We start from the raw sequence: 23,903 nt of genomic DNA, 5'->3' as shown, positions 1-23,903 counted from the left end.
TGCTAATAATGCCCCTTTAGAAACCAATCTACGGGATGGAGGAGAGGATTAAGACAATGAGGCAGACTGGTGTTGAGAGATGGAGAAAACTCTGGATCAATGTCACTAAGTGTATTGAAGCCAAATGATAAGATCAATGTTCTCCTCCAGCAGAGCCGAAGTTAAACGTGATCACAGAAGCAGAAATGTACATTAAGATTTATGCTCAGCCACTAAGCGATAACACTTTGATCATTTCTCTTGCCGTGACCAGAGAGGCTGCAGGTCAATGTCATTCTTGCAGCTAAAAGAAGAAACCGGAGCCCCAGTATACAGCGTGTTCATAAAGTAACTAACAACTTCACACAGGTACAACACATCTCAATCCACCATCTAGGCTCTTTCTTAGTTTGTGGGGTCAAAAATAAGAAAATCAATCACCAAAACTGTGGAAATAACCTAAGTGATTTTTAACATGGATTTCTTTTTCCTTTCACACTAGAAAAGTGACAAGTCAATATATGAAAAGTTCTTCTGACAATCTTGTCTCCTAAAAATTACATTAATACACCCCAAATTTGCGACATCACATACCTTTCAAACGTAAAGCAGGTTAAGGTAATGTTTACTTTTTGAAATGTTAAATGTCTGCTAAGTCGCACAATGTTGATACTGAACGTTGCTGCATAAACGTTCACTGTCAAAGTATTTTCGTTTTGTCTACAATGTCTCCTGGTAGCAGCTAAAACTAAACATAGTTTATGGTTATGCTAAGGCACTCACAGCTCTTGTTAAGGGAGAATAAAGCTTCTAAATGCATCTAAATACTACTACTAAATACTAAGTATATATATAATAAGTCATTTTTGCTTTGAAGTTTGATTGGCTGTGGATTAATTTATTATTATCTTAGTTTGTACGTACAGTAAGTAGTGTGGATTAGGGACAAAGCGCTGGTCTTGATTGGCTTCTAATATTTAAAAAGTCCTTCTGTAAATATTACATTTACTGCATTTAAAAATAGAAAAACTTCAGTCGGAGAGCTGGTTTTACACCGTTAGAGAGATTTGACATGCAGCCGAATGCCGACAGTTGAAGAGAAGCAGCTTCTCAAATCTCTCCAACATTGAACGTATTGAGCTGTCCTTGACACCAGACCAAAACCGCTTCATGGAATGAAAATAACGGCTATATAACTGACAAACCACTCAGCTCAATTTCAATGTGCGGCCAACGGCCTCATCTGCCCGGCTGACGTCTTGACCTGTGACACCTCTTGCTTCAATTGGTTTTCCGTCTGTCATCTTTACCTACAGCTCTCCAGCATTTTACAGGTTCTGTGCAGTGAACGTTAAAGAGCCGAACGCTCTGCTGTAGGTCAGCTGCTACTCTATCCTCACACTGGAGCTCACATAATGGAATTAAACCCATCTGTCAGTATTTCAGCGCGAGTCAGCAGCATTACTCGCTCACGGTTATGCAAATGACTCCATTCATCTCTAGTGCAGGGAGGCTGTGAGGCCTCAGAAATACGAGGTGCTGCTGATTGAGACTGGCATGTTTAGTGAGATTTGTATCGCTGCTCATTTTAGGGGAATATATATATCTTGTCCCTAATCTACATCTCGAAGGGCCTCAGCTTACTGTACAGCAAGAGGAATTTATTACCTTGTCCCGAGTGCATCAAGTCCGCCCCGAGGGACAACATTGAGTTCCAGCTGCTGAAAGAAAATAGACAGAAATGATAGGAATCACGAGTTAGATGAAAAGACTGATACCTCTCTCACAATATAAGTGGTATCTAGCTCCTCATCTAACATATGTCCTAAAATGTCAAACTATTCCTTTAAATATGTTCTCGTGGGGTAATGTGATGTGAAGCAAGGGCTACTTGACATTTAAATCTCTAGTGCAGTGCCCGATCAAAACGTGCCTGTTAAGAACCTCCGAATGCTGTGATTGTGTTGTTACGGCTCGCAGTTTTCTAAAGAGCCGCTCGTACAAACATCTTTACCTCCGACAATGCCCCTTCTCGGCTCCTTGGCAATATACCTGCCATGACGTAGTTACATCACATACCCAAGACGTGGCTACTCGCGATCGGAAACACACGTGAAATACACTCTGCTTCAATTGAAAAAAAGACTTTGGGCCCCAAACCGCAGGAGATTTATTTTGAGATATGAACCACATTGGATTACGTTACTATTACTATTCTAACTCTATTGGAGGCCACAACAAATGTGCAATTGAACTGTATACTACTTATTGTGTACTTCTGCTTAAGAGTAAAACATTGTAATACTACATTTACCTGACAGATTCAGATTTGGCTCAATTAAATTATGTGGCATTATTATTCATTAAATCATCCAGCATCATATCAGAATTGAAAGCTCCACCTTGAACAGACATTAAGTTAAAAAAAAAATGTAATGGTATATTTAACTAATTTCACTAATATGTAAACTATTAACAATTCATTGTTTTCATCAGAAAAAAAGTAGTGCGCAATTCTTCCACTGATCATAACACAATTCCCAGTTTGAGAAAGGGTGAATAGTAAAGCAAGACATGGGGGTTGGATTTGAGGCCCTGACAAACAAGCCCAGCTTGGAGCTACTCGCGATTGGAAAACCTGAGTGAAAAAGGCCACACTAGCAGAGGTACCGACAGACATACAGAGAGAGATTCCTTACTTTATGGTTAGAATATGTATCATGCACCCACCAGGTGTGGAGGATGAGGGAAGGAGAACTTAATCTGGTTTAAACACATTTAAACAGAAGGCTTTAAATCACTGCAGCAACAATAAAGCTGCATTCATCCGCCTGTCCTCTTCCTTATAATAAAGTACATTTTGTACAGGAGCAACTTTGGTGGCCACCGTGCTGAAATCAGAAATGATCCGGCAGTGAGAGAGGTGGTTGGCTGGAGTGCGCTCACTCGCTGTAAGTGCTCTCAATTCAGTCCTCATTTCCTGACTCGTGCTAATCTTCCCATGAGAGAACAATAACTTTTGGCCCACACTCAGTAAGTCAACGCTTTAACAAAGACAGCTTATCTACAAGGTCATCTTTTACTGCTTGCGCTGCAATAAACTGCTTTTCTTCGCTAGAAATGGCGAGAAGAAGACCACAGAAACACATTTGAAAGGAATCGTAAACTTGTTATACATTTTTAAATGTATTTAAATGTTAATTAAAACAACTCTGCATCTTACCTACTTTTAAAGATACTTGTTGAGAACTATTATAAACTCACAGCTGATATACATAAACCACATCAGCATGTTTCTTTCTGCCCGAGGATGTTCCCTAACACCCCTGTGTCAGCAGTTTTCAGCTTGGCCAACGTCGTGTTTCATCCCGCTGTGATCCTTCGCCAGATCTGATGGAAACTGAATCCGTCATCCATCATAAAGTCATCAACATGCAGCCTTCTGCTCTCAGAGGGGGGTCAGCGTAGAGGCCGGGAGGCTCTGATTTATCTTTGTGATTCACGCAGTATATCTGCCTGACCCGTCCGTCTCACCTGCCCCCCAACCCACCGACAACCACCGTGATTGAGCTGCCCTTGTGCATCCAGATGTAATGGAGTGTCAGCCGACGTCAGCCAAGGGATGTAAACTGGAAGATATTAGAAATTCTTCAGCATTATGGTGTTGTGATCGATATCTGCGCTTACAGCCAGAGCTCCATTAGTGAACAAGCTGTACTGAGAGCTGCATTAAGGACCAGCTCCTCTGAGGGGCTTTCCTCAGTTCACCATAATTCATTAGGATAAGCAAGGTTTATAGCATTAGATCATACATTAACGATTATTAATATATACTATAATATAACAGCTTATTTTGAGTTTCACATATTTTAGGAGGGGGATTTTCATACTTATCGGGTCTGAATTATAAAAAGAAAGTTTGCTTTTAAAATCTTCGGCATATCAATTTAGAGTCGATGGGCTGAAACATGCAAGCTCAGCAGTATTACCGATTAATGTAGTTTTACAGAACTTAGTTCGGGAACAATGACCACGTCCCGAACGCAGCTCACTTCCGGTGCACTTAAGTACTTAAGTCCAGCACACCTGTTCATCCCACCTTGACTCTGTCTCCACATCCCTCCCCCCAACCCCTTTGTTTCTAACATATTGTTCTCTCCCTCTCACAGGAACAATGGGGGACTCCGCTCTCCGAAGCTTCAGACAAGACAACCCCCATCCACGAGTCTCCACTCCCCCGTTCCCACCAGTCACGGGGACACCGCCGAACACCGCCGACCTTCCCTCTCTTTCTTCCCTCTGCCCCCTCTTCTTCCCTTACCTCTTACCCCTCGACCTCCATCCCTTTCCCCTCGACCCCATCCCTACATCCCTTCATCCCATCATCCCTCACCCCTCAACCCCTTTTCCGTTTCATAACTTTCACAATAAACCATTCAAACTCATATTGCTACTAGCGTGATCATTGTTAGTGAAAATGAATCTATTGTTGTTTCTTTGATTGTCTGGTTGCTCTTATCTGAACCTCTTCAACTCAGTGTTGCTCAATTGGGCATTCAACAGAGTTTTTAAGGACATCCTTCCTGTTTATCTGAAGGTTTCTTGTGACTGGATGTGCATCAATACATAAAACATGAAATCGATTATTTCACAGAACAACATGATCTTGGATCAAACCTGCAGACTGCAGTTTTCTCACCTTAATTTGGGAAAAGAATCATCAGAATTGACCTTTCTCACTTCTTCAGTATTTCAAGGACGACAACAACGTTTTGTGAATTAATCGAGTTCATAACTTTACAGCACAACTTTTGTTCTCTGTTCTCTGTCTTGACTGTATTGGACTAAAATCAATAACACGCGTACAAAATCATAAATTGCAGTCATCATCCTTAATAGCAGAGAGTAATGTGACACCAGTGATTTACTGATAGACCCACCTTCTCCTCATAGCCCCGCCTATTTATTTATTTTGACCCATTTATATGCAGAAATGAAGACGACGCCGCATACATATTCTCTTAGTTACACTTTATTGTACATTCGACCAATAGGAACACTTTCTCTGGTTCCTGGTAACGATCTAAATCAGACATATTTTCCCCCGATGACCACACAGAAAGCAGTTATTTCATTCTCTGCTCAGTGGCTATATTTTTTGCACCCAGTGTGTTATTAAGTAATTGCTCTGTGCTGGAATGCTCTCTCTGTTTACATATGCAGGTAAACACACTGTCACTGTCCATTACTCTTGCTCTTCTCTCTGGGCTCTTACTTAAATTGTATTAACAACTCCAAAACGGCCATATATGAGCTCCAACATAAACAATCATGTTCATTCCCCGCAGCCACAAGGATTTTGTGTTTGTTACGGTGTATTGATTTTAGAAACATGTTATGTAATACGCTATTAATGTCATGAGGATGAAGCGAGGACGGTTCTGCACAATCCTTACACCATCTTCAACTGAGTTACTTTGCTGATTAAATACACAATAAAGTTCCCTGAATAATAATAAACCACAGTAGGTTGGTTGGTAGAAGCAAAGCACATTACAATACTGCAATACATGTACGAGGTTAGTTTTCTTCCAACAAATATGTAACATTATCTCTGCTTGTGTTTCTGCACTTCCGCAGAATGTCTTCTGCATTTCATAGACTTTAGTTCAGTGAAGACGTTACTTAAGGAAATGCAGAATACCCCAAAATAACTTATCCATCTTACCCCTAAATAATTCTGTGGATAATCAGACCAGAACAGGATGGTTGTGTTTTATTTTAAATTACAATGCGTTTGCCAGTATGTAAAGTGAAAATATCCAAATGAAATCAGAAACAAGTACTTTTGAGTTAAAAGGAAGACATGCTCACAGTAACTGGATGTACGTTCAGTCATCCTGGAAAAAATATAAATCGCAAATAAATGATCCACAAGGTCATCTCAGGCTGATCAAAGCAATCACTGGGGCACAATAAGGCTCAGCAATGCAGCGGTCAATTACTCTCTCTATACTCTGTATATTGTCCTCAGAGCTTTGTTAAGTGCTTTTGGTATCAAAGTCAATTTTAATTTTTATGTTAAATCGACAATGCATAGCAAAAGCTGCTTGTAACTGAAACTGACACACTAAAACCTGATATGGGAGAAGAAGAAGAAGAAGAAGAAGGTTCTAAGGGATCCGTGCACTTTCGTATTGTTAATGTGCAATTTGTAGATGATATCTATCGCGTCACATTTATCTCTCAATCTCAGAAGCACTGGCTTTTTTCCACAACATTTACATTTTTCTATTGTCATCAATTTATCACGACAGTGGTGGAATGTAACGAAATAGCTAAAGAGTTGTTTCCTGCCATATTAAAGCTGTGAATACTGAAGAGAGAACATTTAAGTAAAATATCTGAGCACTTCTTCCACCACTGATCATAGATAGTTAGTTATTGAGACTGCTCTCATTCAAAAGGTATCTTTAATCTGTCTGTCCTTTTCATTTTTAAAGCATTTCTGCAAGAATTGAGAGCAGTGGTCATAACATCAGCATCATTCATATAAACTTAACAAGATGGATGTCACCATCCATCTGCTTCACCACTTTCACTTTCACTTTCTTGTTCCAACTGCCAAAACCAGTCATTCATCTCGAGATTCTGCAGTGAAGACACTTGCACAAGATCTCAATAAATCAATTTGTAGACAGATTAAACCATGTTGCATTTTTAAAGTAAGTAAACTTCAGCAAAAATAGAATTCAATAAAGGTTTAGATCCTCATTGATTTTTAATTATAGACATTTATTGATCTGCTTAAAGGCTGAGTGGACACAATTACGTAGCACATGCATTGCACAAGCAGTTTACATCAGATGACTGCAAAATCTGCAGTCGAGGTATAAAAAAAAGAAGCTGCAGTAATATTCAGGCGTAGACCTGATGGATGATTTGTGGATGCATGGATGTATTTTACTTTATAGGCTAACAATAAAAGCATTTATCTGTGTCGGTAGAATCCAGAGCAGTGCTTTTGAATAAGCTGTTTCACTCATGAAATGAGTAGTGTTTTTTTAAATTCAAAACAGATTTTATCTGTATGGCCGCAAGACATTTGAGCAGCAGTGTGATGGCCATGGCCAGGAATGATGATAACTGTTTTATCTAGTAATGTTTATACAAGTTCACAATCTTTCCAGTAAAATCTATCTTCAACCTTTATTGGAAGTGCGTGTAGATCATGCAGCTACATGCGAAATGAGGTCAGAAGAATTTAAGTGTATCCATGTGGTGCTGCAGAAGATGTTTTACTGTCCTTCACTGGCCATGCCTCTGATCTTTAGTCCCCCTCTCTCTCTCCTCATCGTCTGATTCATTAGCAGGACTCAAAGTCCTCCTGCCCTCTTTTACGGCCTCCATTAAATCCTTTGCAATTCTCCATGGAAAGCAATGTTGTCAGCTCACTTCAAAGTTACTTAGGCCCAGCCCCGCTCAGTCACTGTCACTCTGAAACACATTAATGAAATGTAAATTAAATGATGTAATGCTTGTGAGCCTGTGATTAACACTAGGAGAGGTACAGCATGTGTGGAAGTATATAGCTTTCCTTGTACCTGCTTTGAAGAGAGAAAACAACACTTTAAAAAAAAAAAAAACACACACACTGATTGACTTAATAAGCGAAGTGGTGCTACAGCTGATAAAATACCACAGAAATTAATTGAGAAGTAAATTTGTATTATTACCGTTAGAAGTGACAAGTGGTGGGAGAATAATTAAGCGAAAAAGTTAATTGCCGCCTGTGCATCAGTCAGTATAAACTCATGCTGCAGCTAAACTGTCAAACTTTATTTTTAACTCTAGTGAAGAACACAAAGTTTCCACAGATACCAAACAAACATTTCTAAAACTGTCACAGTATTGTACAAATATTCTGTAACAACCTAAAAACTACTATTGGAATCAAAAGGTGGAATGTGTACGTGGAGTTTTTAACTACCACTATTAACTATGTACCACAGTTTGAAATGACAAGTGCTCAGAATCACAATCAGAAATATTTTATTGACACCCATTGGGAAATTGACAGGTTACAGTTTCTGTATACAAGCACAATATATGCAGAGAATACAAGTAAATAACAAAAGCAATAAACAAGGTATGATATACAATTATGTTGAATATAAATGCAAGAATACAAATCTTCACTATAAATAAATCATTGCACATAGTAGCAATCTGAAATTATGGGGTGAAAAAGTTTGTGAATTTGCTACACTGTGTCCTTATTGCTTGTTTACTTTTCAGATCTATACCAACCTTGATGTATTAAGGCTGTAACCTCGCGCAACCCGTCCAAACAAACTGGAATCGAGTCCCTCTGCGAAGGTAATTGCCACGGGTCCCAGAGGAGCGTCAGGTCCTGTGCATCCATGTTGAGGTCAGGACCCCCCCCCCCTGAGATGGATACCAGGCAACACATGGGACACATGATTAACTGCTTATCTGCCTTCATAATTGCAGAGGGCATGACATGCTTCAGTCTTCTCTTGTTTTTAATGGGATAAGTCACACTGCAGTGTGCAAGGTGAGGTGAAGGTGAGTTTGGGCCGAGAGCTGATGATTTATTTTTAGTCCAGCAAGCTTTTACTCTCTTTGTTACGACTGGCTGGAAAGCCACAGCACAAAGAGGGACACACCACCAGGTTTAGATTCAACATAATACAGCACTTGTGGGCAGAGTAACGAGCCACCTATATAGACTCACAGCTCCATACACGTGCTCTCAACCAGCAGTGAGGGCGCTGCACCTGAAATACAAAGAACAGAACACAGAGGGACACTTACGCCCAACATTAAGATGAATGAGTCAATATGCTTTCCATCCAGGGGCCAGACAACGTCACAGGCTAATAAGATGAATTTAAAGGTTAATGGAGAACGATTTAAAGCGGCTTCAGGAAGGGGCTTCCTGATGATGCATTCAAGGCACATACCATGAATGGACCACATCCCATACTGTTGTTGAAATATACACCAATTAATAAAAAGGCAAAAAAAAGAAATCTTAAAAACGGTTTCATAAGTATACATCAATCTTATGTCATTTTGTACACAATGACTCACCAAACACCATTTTATTTGTGTAAATGTTGACCGTGTCAATATTTGGATCAATCAATCCCATCTCAAGGTCCACTTATTACCTTTCAGGATTGAAGAGGTCCTGACCACAGTAAAAACCCAAGTGTAAAGGAAAACTGTCACACACAGGTAGCCTGATGCAAAAGATATTTAATAATTTACCAATGTTTCGACATGGCAGTCTTCTTCAGGGGGCTGAAGATGACTGCCATGTCGAAATGTTGATAAATTATTAAATATCTTTTGCATTGTGGCTTTGTGCACGCGACTATTTTCCTTGATACTTTATTTCCTTTTTAGGCTTACACAAGCACGATGAATTCATAACTGCTTTGCTTGCATGTCAACAGGTTCATCTTCATGACAACTGAAGAGTTAAAAGGACACAACAGTAATACATGGCTTATTCCAAATAAAAGTTAATACATGTACAAAGGTTTACAAGTTTGACTGAATTAAAGCAGATTTATGTGTGGCTCAACTCAACCTCTGTCAGAGTAATAAACGATTATGCACATGTACAATCACAACGTACATCCGGCCTCACTGCAATAAACCTGCATGAGGGAGAAATGCAGCACTGAAACATAAACAGTGGTTTCTTTGTTTTATCTTACCCCGAGCTGAAACCACACAGCTGCTGTAATGTCCAAGTGAAAGTGATCTGGCAGTACTCTGCAGCGAGCCACATAATGACTGATCAAAACATTACAGATATTAATGTGAATATTAGTACAACAGTTTACAAGTGGTTTCTTTTCAGTTGGGTCAATATCTAAAGTACAAGCTTTTATATTACACAATATAATACCATATCTTCAGATAACGGACCATTTTAATAATCGACTTCCGGCAGCTGACTGCGCTGCACCGGCTATTCTTAAATCCATGAACAGGTTTTAAGTTAAAAACCAACGTTATAGTTCAAGATTGGTAATTCACTAAATGCACAATTAAAACAGCTAGCTCGTGAACATTGGAAATCTGTTGCGAGGAAATCAAATAGAAAATCAACTATGTCAAAAAGTGTTCACTGTAGCACCAACACAGTTTAAAGGCCAATTAACTCTTATTGTCAAACTGGGGCAGAAGGCCTACGTTGTTTTATTTAAATGTGCATACATGCAAAATGTGTTTGAGTTTGTAGTATTCGTATTGTGTAGAAATATCTCATCATGCTATCCTAACCCAACGTTAATTTATTGCGTGTGTGGTCAGCAATGGTTTATCTTAAAACTTTACCTCTTACAAACATTTTAAACACTATTCGAGGTCGGGTTAGATGGACATTTTTCATATAGAGCCCTTTTATTCCAAGTCCTCATCTAAAAAGGTGTTAGTGTGGCAGGGCCTCAAAATGTGATTGAACCAACAACGCCACCTGGGGAATTACACCCCAAGACATATGAGCTTAACTTTAAGATATGTTTAATTGTTAAGGCACACAGATTCGATACCGATATTAGACACTCATTTCGTAAAAAATAACCAATGGTTTTATTTAAAGAAATCAAAGAAAACAATAAAAGACAAAAACAGCCAAAAAGTTCACCATGCTGCAAAATACAAATTAAGGTTGTGACTACTTAACACCTCATATATGGGGTACCAACAAGTAGTCAGACGGCAGGACAACGAGGAAATGTCTACAAACTATTTATTCAGATTAAAGAAATGTATAGAGACAATTTCAGGCCAATCATTTTGTTCGTTTGAAAAAAGATTTGGACTTAAAAATTCAAGTTTTTGGTCTTGAACATTGAAAAATTCAATATATTCGAAATAAAAATAAGTCAATGAAAAGTTTTGTTGGTTTAAATATAATTTAGATTCAGTTATGGTTTCTTTTTCGAATAAAATATATTTTTTCATTTTTCAGTAGCAGATTTTATATTTTCAACTTTCAATCTTTTTTTTTTAGGTTCAGACTTTTGGCTACTTTTGACTTTACGTGCACTGATTTTCGTCGCCAGTCAATAAGTAATATTTGTGTCATGAAGATGGATAACTTCCGTAATGTTTCAATCCTGTGTAGTGATTCACTGAAGGTACAACATGAGAGTTAACAGTCGTGTTTAATCTGGATGAATGTGTGCTGCACACATGGTTATGATGATAGAGATGAAAGGCCGTAGTCTTTAATATAAAACATTACATTGTGAAACAGCACACACAGTGTTGTATCACATGTTAATCTGTGTGGATCACAGTTCCCACAGCTGACCGTCATCTCTACAGTGTTTGAGTATATTTGTGTAAATGCATAGACAGGCGGCAACTTGAGATCAGATTAAACAAATATATGATGGAAAGGATTTATTGACGTGAGTGTTTTGAATAGACATCGGCACCTACCACCAACTTCGTCACTCACTCTGGCTAAGTGTCCTCGCTAAGTGTCCTCGCTCGGCGTCTCCACCACAGCCTCACGGTCTGGTAGTGAAGTTTACAGCAAACTGATCTGTTTATAGTCTTTAAACAGAATGTGATAGAGAGGCTGAGCGGCAGATCTTCCTCACGCAAAAATAATAAACCAGATCATTCAAGACGACAGGACAGTACGCTGTGTTCACAGTGGTGTGTGAAACGTCAGATATTATTGTTTTTGAACGGCCCAACCTGGCATAGTTTATGGCTCTTATACTGCGATTCATACCAAGTATGGTCTAAAACAGCTTGCTAAATATAATTTAGTCTCTAGCGTCAATTTTGTTTACTGCCAATCCCGTGAATCTGGCGTATATAAAGTATTGAGTCATAATTCTCGCGGTACCTACGCTTCCTGAAGGCAACGTAGTTGAGGCAGGTCCTCAGCCTTCTCTGTTATGCTGTCACTCATGGTACCACGCCCCTTTAGTTAAAAACCACGCCCCCACACCAGATCCCGGCCAAAGGTCTGAACCTGAAAAACCAACAAAACTTTTGATACACTTATTTTTATTTCGAATACATTGTTGAATTTTCCCACTACATGAGCAAGCTAACATTAGTTTTGTTTTAGTTATGTTACCTAGATGACATCTACACCTGTAAGTTCAGGTGTATAAAGATAACTACACTTTATGTGGTGCCATCTGTTTTCATGTATTAGTTATCCATTACTTAAAAGCAGAGTAGACTTTGTCGTTTGCAGATTCAGACACCGCCACACACTTCTGGGTCATGAGTGATGTCCATACATTGTTTTTGAAGAAAATCCTTCTTATTCTGCCTTAACCATTTAACACTCAGGCTAAGTTTGAATTTTAGAGCTAGTGCACTGCATCCAGCAGAATTTCACACAGTATAAAACCCCCTTTGCACATTCATCAATGCGCTGACCTTTTCCTCTGTGTAAGGTAGAGGGACAAATGCCTTCATAGACCCTGAGGCTTTATGTTGTATACAAGGTCATACTCTTACCCGATTACAAATGTCAGATTTTTCATGAAAAGATTTATGCTTGCTCTTCATAAACCTGAAGTAGCTAAATAAACACGGGACAGTGTAAAGGCTATGGTGCGTCAACTCTCTCCATCCTTCTCTGCAGTGACCTTTGTTTAACATTGATGTCCATGAGACTCTGCAGCGGTATCCCCTCTTGACAACACTGCAAGCTGAGAGACATTAGTGTCTTCCTCTCTTCCTCCTTCTGTTTCATAGATTGGGGAAATCTGGATCGTGGTCCATACCTGCTACTCATTATTCATAAATTTCTATCACATTCATTAAATGTGTTGTAACTCTGTAATGCTGTTCATCTGTACACATGACACCTATTGCTTCTGTCCATCCGGGGAGAGGAATCCTCCTCTGTTGCTCTCCTGAAGGTTTCTTCCCTTTTTTCCCTGTGAAAGTTTTTTTTCTGTTTTTTTGGGAGTTTTCCCTGATTCGATGTGAGGTCCTGGGACAGGGATGTCGTATGTGTACAGATTGTAAAGCCCTCTGAGGCAAATTTGTAATTTGTGATTTTGGGCTATACAAAATAAACTGAAATGAATTGAAATTGTATTCTGCGCACAGACAACTCACTTCAAATACGTATCAAACTGGCAGTCGGTTACAAATGTATCGTATAAATCTAAAAGAAAAGAAAAAAATACACCTTATTGATTAGTTTTTTCTAAACTGACCAGTCTTTTTTGACAGGAATTCGATTGTTCCGCGACACTTTTTACCTTGGTGGTATATTGCTCCACTGCATCCAATCAGCTTGGATTGCGACTTTCCTTGACACATCAGAAGCATTATGGCAAGCAACTTCACCTCGGCCTAAATGTATTAAAGGCTGTTATTTCATTTAAAGAAAGTAAAAAAAAACCTCACCTTGTCAGTTCTGCAACACTGACATTTGTGCTGCCACACTCACTGTGACCTTTTCAGGTAATTAGCTTTTTTTTTTTGCGTTACATTACCAACACCCTGACTCCCTCGGCTCCTCTCCTCTCCATGCAATGTATATCTTGTTGCCTTTAAAAAGTAACCTAACCTAAATACACATTTTGAGTTAATACATTACATGTAGAGTGACTATATTATACTATTGATCCATTTAGTTTATTGCAACACAAAATATCAAGTGCAGTTCATACTGCAGACTACAAATAACAGCATACTTTGTCAATATCATGCCCAAAGAAACCAAGAACTGCATTAAAAACAGTGACATTTCAGGTCAAAATCAATACATTTTTAACGGAATCACCCCAATCTGTGTTTTAGTAGGGAAAGTGAATTTGAACAGATATTTCTCGTCTCAGCATATTAGTTGTGTGTCACCATCCTCTTTAATGTAAGCAGCTCTGACATATAGGAGAATACACTTCTCCACAAAAGAGGAATATTTTGCAATCAGCTGAGACAGGAGTAAAACACATTTTAAATAAACTGTGTGAAATATTGTCTAATTAGCAACCAAACTAATTAGCTTCCTAACTGATTAAACTAGGTACCTCTAAAAGCTTATTTTTTATTCGCTGTACACAGTGTTTTTATATAAGCGTATGTTCTATTGAACTATTAACTTTAGCTGTCAGATAAATGTAGTAAAAAGTGAAGCAACTCAAAATTGTATTTAAGGACAGATTTAAATGTAATTTCCACTTTTAACTGTAACAACTACAGTTATAAAATACCAGACTTTGTGGATGTCAGTTGAGAGACACCAGCTGCTGTGTGAAATTATGGGAAATATAAGACGCACTCCTTGACATAAGTTCAATAAGCAAATGCATTTCTGCTGACGGCAAAGTGACATAATACTGAAATGCACTTTCCTCAACAGAACCCACACCCAGAGACATTAAGGGGAGCACCGGCGATGGCAGGTGAACCAATACAAAAGCAAAAATGAAAGTGTGGATTAAGCAACATGCTAATGTGATGCACACCTGATACAGAAACCCAGCAATGGAAACTCATTATTAACAAATAATCAGAGAGTAATGGATCTGTTCTGGTTAAGCTGCAGAACGTCTTTAAGCCAACGCCCTCAACTCACCCACTGAGGCCCATTTACTTTTATTTGAACAGGTTTCATTTGCTTATCTATCATGAGAAATCAGTCAATAGATAAGTAACCATTTGAACTTTAAATGGCTCAGAGAGAAGAGGCTTCTGGTCAACTTCTTGAACACTGTTGAGACCCCTGTAGCAAAAACATCTTTTACATCTCTCGCTCTGGGACAGCTGCTCATCCAACCGGAGATTATAACAAGGGACAGGAAATAAATGCTTTCAGGAACAGAAGAGGGAAGAGGGACACAGTTCCAGTGCATTTCCCAATGGAGAAAATACATTGTTGATGATTTATATCAATATTTTAGAGTCATTTTAGTGACAAATATATGACGATAAATAATGCAATGAACCGGAGCTGAAATCCTTGTCTTAACGAGTGATTAGTTAAATTTATGCCATATCACAAATGAGAGGCATGTTGCATGAGTTTTATTTCAGGTTCATAGGTATTACCCTCCAGCAGTCACTATGCATGCCAAAACTGTCCAAAAGAAAAGTTAAATAACATTAACCTGGTATATCGGTGCTCTGAGAGAGTTGTGTTGTCTTCTTCTCTGTAGCATCAATAATATTGCATAATACACATCTACACATTACTCTCTTTCGAAATGTATTCATTTCTGTTCATGCATAGATCTATACTACCATTTTGAAACATCAAACAGTGTTGTTGTCATTCTAGGCTTTCGGCAAAATTCTCTCTCTGAACTTTCAGCGAACAGACAAATCAATACAGGACATTACTTTGAGAAAACATTAACGTTATGGCCTCCTACATGCATCATTGCAGTTTTCTCAAGCAGAAAATGGGCTTTCAAACCTCCAAGCAAGGCTCAGATAATTCCCTTTAGATTTCCTGGTTTTAGCTACGCTGTACATTTCACAAGCTCTTCCCTTGTCATGGCCACAACATTGCTCTGTCAAATTGCAAGGTACAGACAATGCAGATGGGAGCAAAATTGTGAAATGGCAGAACTTCATTTCGCTGACCCATTTTCCCAAGTGTCATTATCGTTCACCTCTAAATCCTGGAGACTAGAGGCATCTGTAGTATCACCTGTGCTGCTCACACTGTTCCTGAAGTTGATACCTCCAATTAAGGGATACACACTTCCTGTGAACAGGTCTCTGAAGTTATAGTGAGGGAGCTTTGGGTCTTGTCTTTCAGGCTTAGTGATACACTGTCCCTCCAAGGCTTTGTTTCTTTGATAGTACTTTGAAAACTTATTGAAAATGATGGTGATGGGCAGAGCCACCACTAACAGGCCACAGACAATACACAAGGTGGCCACTATCTTCCCTGCCAACGTCACCGGGCAGGTGTCACCATAACCGACTGTGGTCATGGTGATTGTGGCCCACCACCAGCCTGAAGGGATGGTCCCCAAATCTGTGTTCTCCTCTTCCTTCTCTGCAAAGTAGATGAGGGCAGAGAAGATGGATATCCCCACCGAGAGGAAGAGAAGGAGCAGACCCACCTCTTGGTAGCTGTGGCGGACGGTGGCACCCAGCGCTCGCAGCCCGATGGAGTGGCGAGCCAGTTTGAGGATCCGGAGAATCCTCATGAGGCGCAGAACCTGCACCACCTTCGCCACATTTTCCAAGTCCTCATTCTCCTCTGCAGCCTCCTCGTCGGCTGTTTCCAGAGCTAAAGTGGCGTAAAATGGTAAAATGGAGACAACATCGATGATGTTTAAGGTGTTTCCAAGGAACTTCCTGCAGGAGGGTGCAACAATCAGCCTGATGATGAACTCGGCGGAGAAGCCGGCAATGCAGATCTCTTCCAGGATGGCGAGGACAGGGTCCTCGATGGGTTTCTCGTTTTCGTCCACCTGCTGAAACTCAGGCATGCTGTGGACACACATGACAACTATAGAGGTCAGCACCAAGGTGAGAGAGGCCACGGCGATGATCTTTGAACCTCTTGAGTGACCTGGATCCTCTAGCCTGAGCCAAATGTAGCTCCTCACTTCTCCACACCAGGTACCTATGAACTTGGCCAGGTCTTTATCGATTGCAGAGAGCTCCTCAAAGGAGGACTCAAAACTCGGCTCCTGTTGGTCGTCGCTCCTCACGTCCCAGTCTCTGTCATCAATGTAGTCCTTCCTCTCGTGGTACCAGTAGCTACAGCAGGGGCTTATGTGGAGCTCCTGGATTCCCCAGTACTCGATCTCCTGGCTGAAGGAGAAGACGCACACCTCCTCCATCATGTGGATGCGTCCTGTGTGGTAGAAGTTGAGCACGCAGAGGAAAACATGTGGATTCCTGTCGAAGTAGTACTCCTTCTCGGACGGGCTGTAGTCGTCACACAGTTCCAAGATCGTCGCCTCGCTTTGGCAGTGCAGCAGACGAGCCAGGCGTGTGTGAGGGAAGCGGAGCAGCATGCTCGGATCCACTTCACGGCGAACCCCTCCCACGTTGAGGTGCACCTGGTCCTCCTCATTCCCCCGCCGGTGGAGGATTTGCCCATACCCCATGATCCTGACAATACTTACAGACAGAAATGAAACACGTCAATTCTATAGACTTTGTATCCCACACAAACATATACAGTCTAGATTGTAAGTGGTAGATTTTTGTGGAGGGATGTCGATCAAGACATATTTGACTGCACTGTTTGTAGAGCACATTAGTCCTTTGGAGGAAACAAAATCAATACAACACACACAGGAAATGGCTTGAGCTGGAGTGAGTGAAGAGGCGTGAGGGGCTGTCACTTATTCCAGGGCTCAAGTACAGGGTTATCACCAGAAGAATCAAATTACAGAGCGGACAAGACTAATTCAGAGGAAATGAGTTGAAACTTAAGCCACACATCAGTTCAAGCATAAAGCCAAGGACTGTTTTCCTGCATGTGTGGATTTCTAATTGTTCTGTCCTTAATATCTACTCATCCACCAATCAGAGCAACGTGTTATCCACTCTACATTAAATATTTTATTCACCAAACTCTATTTACAAATCTATTTACTTCTAATTTGACTAAAACTGATTGCAAAGCATGAGACTGAAACGTACCTGCACTTGGAGCTTTTTTTCCCATGAAAATAACTTTTATCCGGGTGATTTAGTTTTCACATTCTCGCAAAGTGCAGCACAGATGGCGGGTCGTTGGAGGGAGTGCGGTGCTGCAGCTTCACGAGCGGGACAAGAAGAGCTGGAGGCGGGACAACGGCACAGTGGCAGTTTGTTCCCTTTTACAGGGAGCAGGGAGGGGCGAGAGAGGAGAGGAGGTGGGAGGGAGCGGGACTGCACAGATGTAGGAACACCCCTGCTGTAAAACTATACCGTTGTTTCTTATGTCATTTTACTCATCATATCACCGTATGCTTATAGCCTGTTATCCCTAAAGGAAGTGGGAACTCTGTTGTGATTGGCCTATTTAATCTCTGCTATTTATTATGAGGTCATATGACTTTCTTTTTGTAAAGAATGAACCTAAAGTAATTTAATGCATGTTTAATGTTTAATGGTTCTATTTGTGTGAAACTATTGCAACTAAAGGCAGCTGACCACAGCTTGTCATCAGCTGGAGGGAGTAAAGTAATACAATCACACTGACATTTTAATCCTCTGTGAGAAAGCACTGCTGGCAGGCTAACTGCCAAAGCAGGCATTTACACTGTATTTGGCAGCAAAGGACAAACACCACATACCTTTATAGTGGCAGCAGATTTGAAAAAGCTGCTATTGCTTGTCATTGCTCTCATAACTGTTTGACAATTTGTAATGTGGGAATTTTTTTTTCATAGTCTAGCTTTTTCATTTTCTAGCCACCATTTTATTACCTCAATAAAAATAAATTCAGTATCTCCATGATGTGCTGCCTGTAGCACAAAACTAGTTCCTCAAAGCACCACACCTTTGCAGGGTGTTGTGGACCATCTCTGTTGTGCTCCTGAAATTAATTTGGTGATTTAACATCTCTCTGCGTCATCAGATATATGTGTGTCGACAGTCATTTTTAAATGACTTACATTCTCAAAGCATAGCAAAATGGTTTATTTTACTTACTGCGGCTCCATTATATTGACCCATATATGTTAATCTGTCACATACTTGCCTGTGGGTTTTCAAAGCTTTGTGCATAATTGGTCAAATTAAGTGAATCGCCCTCTGAATCTGAATCTGTCTTGAAGAGGGGGCCCTGTGACAAAACCTTGAGAGATGAGACATTAGCCGATCCACATAAAACAAATCAAGTCTTGATAAACAGTGAATACTGAAGTCATTTATTTAGCAAAAACATTATCTCTGTCTAGACTTTCAGTTGTAAGAATTTGAGGATTTTCTTATGATTATGTGATTGTAACAGCACGAGCAGCAAGTTGTGCATCCCAACAGGTCAATCCAGATGTGTTGACAGTATAATAAGTCAAGTGGTGACGTTTGACATATGGCGGTTGTGTTTGAGGGTCTTTTTTATGGATTGGCATGTCTGAAGTTGACTCTTCTGTTCCTTTGTTTTTTGCGTTACAGCTCATTATTTTATGTATGATGCAGCCTACTGTGACTATTTTTGAAAGGCTTGTGATCATGCGATTTCTTTACTTTTTCCCTTATTTATGAAAACTTCTAAATAGTGGCATGGCTTCAGGCTTCAGTTTGTGGTCACAAACTTACATTAGGGCTGTTGTAGTTCGTGGTCAGCATCTTAAGATGGGGACTTTGTTACAATTCAATTCCTGCCAAAATTATAAAATAAGGATCATTATTTAAAACATGTTTTATACTATACTACACATATTCCATACCAATAGTTTCTAACAACAAACACATTTCCAAAAGAGCTTTTGTAACTTGAATGATCATGGTAAAAGGAGGCAGGAGGAGCTACATAAATAAAAGTTAATTTATCATTTACTATTAAGTCAATCAACCTCTTTGAGTTGCATGTTGGGACTTACCTCAGGCCAGATTACAAGAAACAGGCCTCTGTCAATCAGACCTCAATCAGGCAGTAATAGGATTCACCTGTGTGTGCTTATCGTTTAGCAGGAACCTCCCTATTCCTGCCCAACTTTAGTATAAAGTGCAAAAGCAGGATCATCAGTCAGCAGTTCCCCATCTCTTGAGCAATGGCTGGTTTAGCTGGAGTTGGGTTTGTAGTTTTTGTTTCTATTTCTATCCATTGCTTTCACTTAAAATTGTTGATTTTTCATGCTACTTAAAAAAAAAAATGATTCAATCTCTTTCAGGTTATTTCTCCTGATAGCAGTTGTTAATATAGAGGCTGGAAAGAAATCCTCTATAAGTGAGTTTGTGTCCTTTTTTTAAAAACATTTTGGAGTGTACTATATGCCGCTTACTAATATATAAATAATATATCCCAGATATTAACACAAAATGCCTGGGGAACGTCATGCGTGTGGATGTCGGTCCACTTGGAGGAAAACTTCTTGACGTGTCTGTTGTCTATAGTAAGATATCATTTTTGCATTGATTAGTTTTTTTACTTTGTCTCATTTTCCACTTATAACTGTCCTTTTTCCTCCTTAGACAACTCTGCCATTCTCCTGACATCAAGTTTAGCTTCTCAGTGTGGCTTAAGTGTGAAGATCGACCAGCTGGGGAACGCCATGATTTTTGCCTCACTTCAAAACTGTTTTGCTCAAAATGTGGTAAAGTCTGGCGCTGTACTTTTTGTGGAGTAGCATATATATATTTTGCCGATGTGATTGTTTTAAGTCTCATTTCTGTGATTGTAGGACGATAAAGCATTCACAACAACATTAAATCTTCGACTGCATGGGAACCAGGTGGCTGAAGACGAGCTGTACCAGATGGCTGAAACCTGCCACTACACTGCCTGGGCCTCCAGGGAAATTGTCTGTGAACGCAACTATATGGAGGCAAGTGAATGCAGCAGGACACACTGTGGCAGTCTATAAGTGCCTATATTCCTGTATGAATGCCAAGGCTGCATTTGAGAGGGATTGATTAACACTTATGGAGTGGCCTCATTTCTAGGTGTCTGTGAAGAGGTCAGCTCCAGGTGATTACACCCTGCCTAAACAGCCCTTCTCTAGTGAAAATCAGTTGGGTGATCCTCGACGAGCTGCGGTGGTAAGACTAGCTTATGCCCCTTTTTTATTTTGTAAGTTCTGCTAATGTTGCTTTCTGTATTAAATGTCTTCTGTTTTTCACAGAAAGCGCCCATAGATGCAGGATTCAGAATCAAAACGCTTGTGTTCTTCACACCTGAGGAGGAGAAGACCATGAAGGTGACGGATGCCCAGGGACAAGGTTATGGGATCTCAAACACCCCGACAAGGCTGGTTTTGCGAAGCCCGATAACTTCCCCTGAAACTTACACCTGGCATGTAAGTGGACTGCATTTTTAAACCAGCCTTGTGCGATGACTTGCTTACACTAGCAGCCAGGAACAAATTATGTAATATGACACTTTTTAAATTGAGAAGGTTGAATATATTAGGCTACTTTTATATCTTCACTCTATTGAAGTAACTACATCCTTGGGTATTAAACTGCTTAACTGTGTGGATTTAACAAAGCATTTACACAATGTTCTGTTATCTCATTTTACAGGTAGCAGGTGTGCCTATGACGGTGCTCAAAACCTCAACAATATTTGAAAAGAAGTGGCTGTCAACTCAAATTCACGCAGCAGCTGCCTGCCCAATACTGGAGGGTAATTTTGGGCAGTAAATGGGGCAACTACTGATGTCATGGTTTTATTTTCTCTGGGAATTTAGGGTTGTAGCAGTTTAAACATGGTCATAGTGGGTATTTTATTCCAGTATTCTTGGACTTAAGTAATCACTTGACTGCAATGAGGCGGACATTTATTAACTAGACTTTGTATACGGTGGAGAAAACTGTTTGACTGGTCCAGGAAATGGTATGGCCATAAACCAATTGGATCAATGTGTTATGGTGCTGATGGGTAGACTTTTTGCAGTCTGACTGTAGCTTCATAGTCAACTGATGGATATGAGTGGTATCTTATCTAGATCTCTGAAGGAAAGACTTTGGTCCTGACTAAATTAAATGTGTCCATGTTGGTTTTCGACTTGTCTAATCTCTGTATGTGTTCCCTTTTGTACAGGTAGTGTTTCTTTCACTCCACACTCGCTCAGCTGGTTCCTGCCGAGGCACATTGACCCTCTAATTCTCTCTGGCCAGTTTAAACTGTTAGAGGTGCACATGGGTGTCGATGGACAGAGGCTCGATGCTGCAGAGATGACCGACAGGCGTTACTCCCTGTCTGTCAATGACATATACATCATCATTGAAATCCCTGTTGGAGCTGTCGGTGGCCACTTTAAGGTCAGATTTACTTTGAGGACTATATCTCTATCTCTGCCTCCATGTGCTTAAAATTATGTTTTGGTTTTGCAGAGTCATGTTCAAAATGGTCAGTATCTCACTACTTATACAATTGAGCCCATGCTCGAGTTGCTCTGGACTGAAGATGCTGCTTACGAGGACACCAGATACAAAGTCCTCCTCCCCATCACCTCGCCGCTTCTGTCTCGACCTCCACAAGTTATTGACAGTGAGTAATATTTAAAAATTACAAGAGTACCAAGATGTATTAAGAACCGGCCTAATTGCGCTTTACTTTTTGCTCTACAGACACTGTTCCTGAGGACCAGATATTTAAGATGTTAGTTGGGCCGTTCTGCTCTGATGTGGCACTAAAGAACATCACCTTCCCTTCTGAGGTTTTATCCATAGCTGACTGCAATGCGAGAGGCCTTAAAGTCTTGGAGCACATGTCCCCTGAGAGCTGCTCGAAGGTGTTTACGCTTGAAGTGCCCTTCACATACCATGGCGTTGTACAAAGGGTGAGTTTACTCAACTTGGGAAATGAAAGATATTTATATTTTATAAAATACTATATTATCTCTATCCCAACAGAAAGAAATGGGGATTACATTCTACTCTCTTCAGCTGACCTTTGGCTTGCTGGTTCAGCCAGAGTTTACACCATTTGCTCACATTGCTTATCTGGAAGCACAATTGGTTCACAAAGGTCTGTACTCGTGAATATTATGGCTTCATTCAGAACAAAATTAGCAAATTTATATCTATCTTTATTTTTTTACCCCTCTGCAGTTCCTCCCTCTGTCACTGGTGGCTGTGATTATCAAAACTTCTATATCCTCGTGAAATACGGCACCCATGGCTTCAACTTTCAGACACAAGTGGGAAAGCAAATGTTGACATCTGGCCTGGCTCGGAAGTACAGCTTCATGGACAATGGAACACACTTCAGTTTTACAGTACCATTTTCTGCCCACAACGCTGCGATTGAGGTACCTTTTTCTATTTAACCAAATTGATTATTGTCTTTCAATATAGTGTGTAAACTTACATTTTTTGTTTCTGACAATTTGTCAGGCTATTGAGGCATCATCCGTTAGGAGCAGACTCGATGTCACTCTTAGGAATCCAGACACCACCAAAAATATTCAAGAATTCTCCGTGGCTTGCAGTTTCATGTCAACACTGACTGGTTGGTTAGGGGAAGTGTGTGTGTACACATTTTAATGCCACACCCAAGCATACTAATGTCTGAGCCTCTGCTTTTCAGAGTGTTTCCCTAATGGAACAATCACCGCTCTGGCTATGAAACTGGAGTCTGTTCCCAGTTTGCAACTCAGTCACCTCACCCTCAGAGACCCCACCTGTGGTCCAACATACAGCGATGACCATTATGCCCATTTTACCTTTACTGGGAACTCCTGTGGCACAACCAGAAAGGTAGATTACTTGTGAATGTTACCCTTTTTGCAGACCATTGAAACATTTGCTTAACTACTTTTATCTTCAGTTTCTGCCCAATATGATGGTGTATGAAAATGGTATCTCTCTGCCTGACCTTGAAATAAAAAAAGAATCAAAGACGGATGAGCCAGAGTATGAGTAAGTGTCTTAAGACTTAAATACTAATTTAGTTGAAAGGCATTGCTTGTCAATTTTTTTTTTTACATTTTTAACTGACAGTTTTGTAGACTGATATTATAATGCTATTCTATTTGACTAATTTATCTCCTGGGTTGTCCTTTCTTCAGGCTGAAGGTTGCTTGTTATTTTGACATCAACACAAACCACGCTGTGGCCTTCAACAACAGACCTCGCAGGAGCAAACCGTATGCTGAGAATGCAATGGGCGAGCTGCAATTTGAAATGAGACTTGCTCTGGGTAAAAAAAAGTTCTAAAATGCATTTTATACTATTGAGCCCTAAAACCTCAGGTAATGCAAAGACCAAAGCTTTTCAAGAAAGCGATGCCTATTCCTAAATTGGTAAACTAGTGGTGT

At 40.1% G+C, this 23,903-nt stretch overlaps 2 protein-coding genes across 2 annotated transcripts; one reads left to right on the top strand and one right to left on the bottom strand.

The window, feature by feature from the left end:
* Positions 1 to 15,590: 15,590 nt before the first annotated feature.
* LOC117727539 (potassium voltage-gated channel subfamily S member 3-like) lies at positions 15,591 to 17,090 on the bottom strand. Its single transcript, XM_034527905.1, has one exon. It carries the CDS (start codon positions 17,088 to 17,090, stop codon positions 15,591 to 15,593), a length of 1,500 nt encoding a protein of 499 aa, XP_034383796.1.
* Positions 17,091 to 19,678: 2,588 nt separating this feature from the next.
* Positions 19,679 to 23,509, top strand: LOC117727433. Its single transcript, XM_034527739.1, has 16 exons — positions 19,679 to 19,714; positions 19,812 to 19,867; positions 19,947 to 20,033; positions 20,113 to 20,234; positions 20,322 to 20,465; positions 20,584 to 20,679; positions 20,763 to 20,936; positions 21,163 to 21,265; positions 21,683 to 21,903; positions 21,976 to 22,132; positions 22,213 to 22,424; positions 22,498 to 22,612; positions 22,696 to 22,895; positions 22,981 to 23,095; positions 23,174 to 23,343; positions 23,414 to 23,509. Exons 1-16 carry the CDS (start codon positions 19,692 to 19,694, stop codon positions 23,507 to 23,509), a joined length of 2,091 nt encoding a protein of 696 aa, XP_034383630.1. The 5' UTR covers positions 19,679 to 19,691.
* The last annotated feature ends 394 nt before the right edge of the window (positions 23,510 to 23,903 follow it).

This window comes from Cyclopterus lumpus, chromosome 24 (assembly GCF_009769545.1).
Source record: "Cyclopterus lumpus isolate fCycLum1 chromosome 24, fCycLum1.pri, whole genome shotgun sequence".
Classification (NCBI taxonomy): Eukaryota; Metazoa; Chordata; class Actinopteri; order Perciformes; family Cyclopteridae; genus Cyclopterus; species Cyclopterus lumpus.
This window is presented reverse-complemented; position numbering and strand designations above follow the sequence as displayed.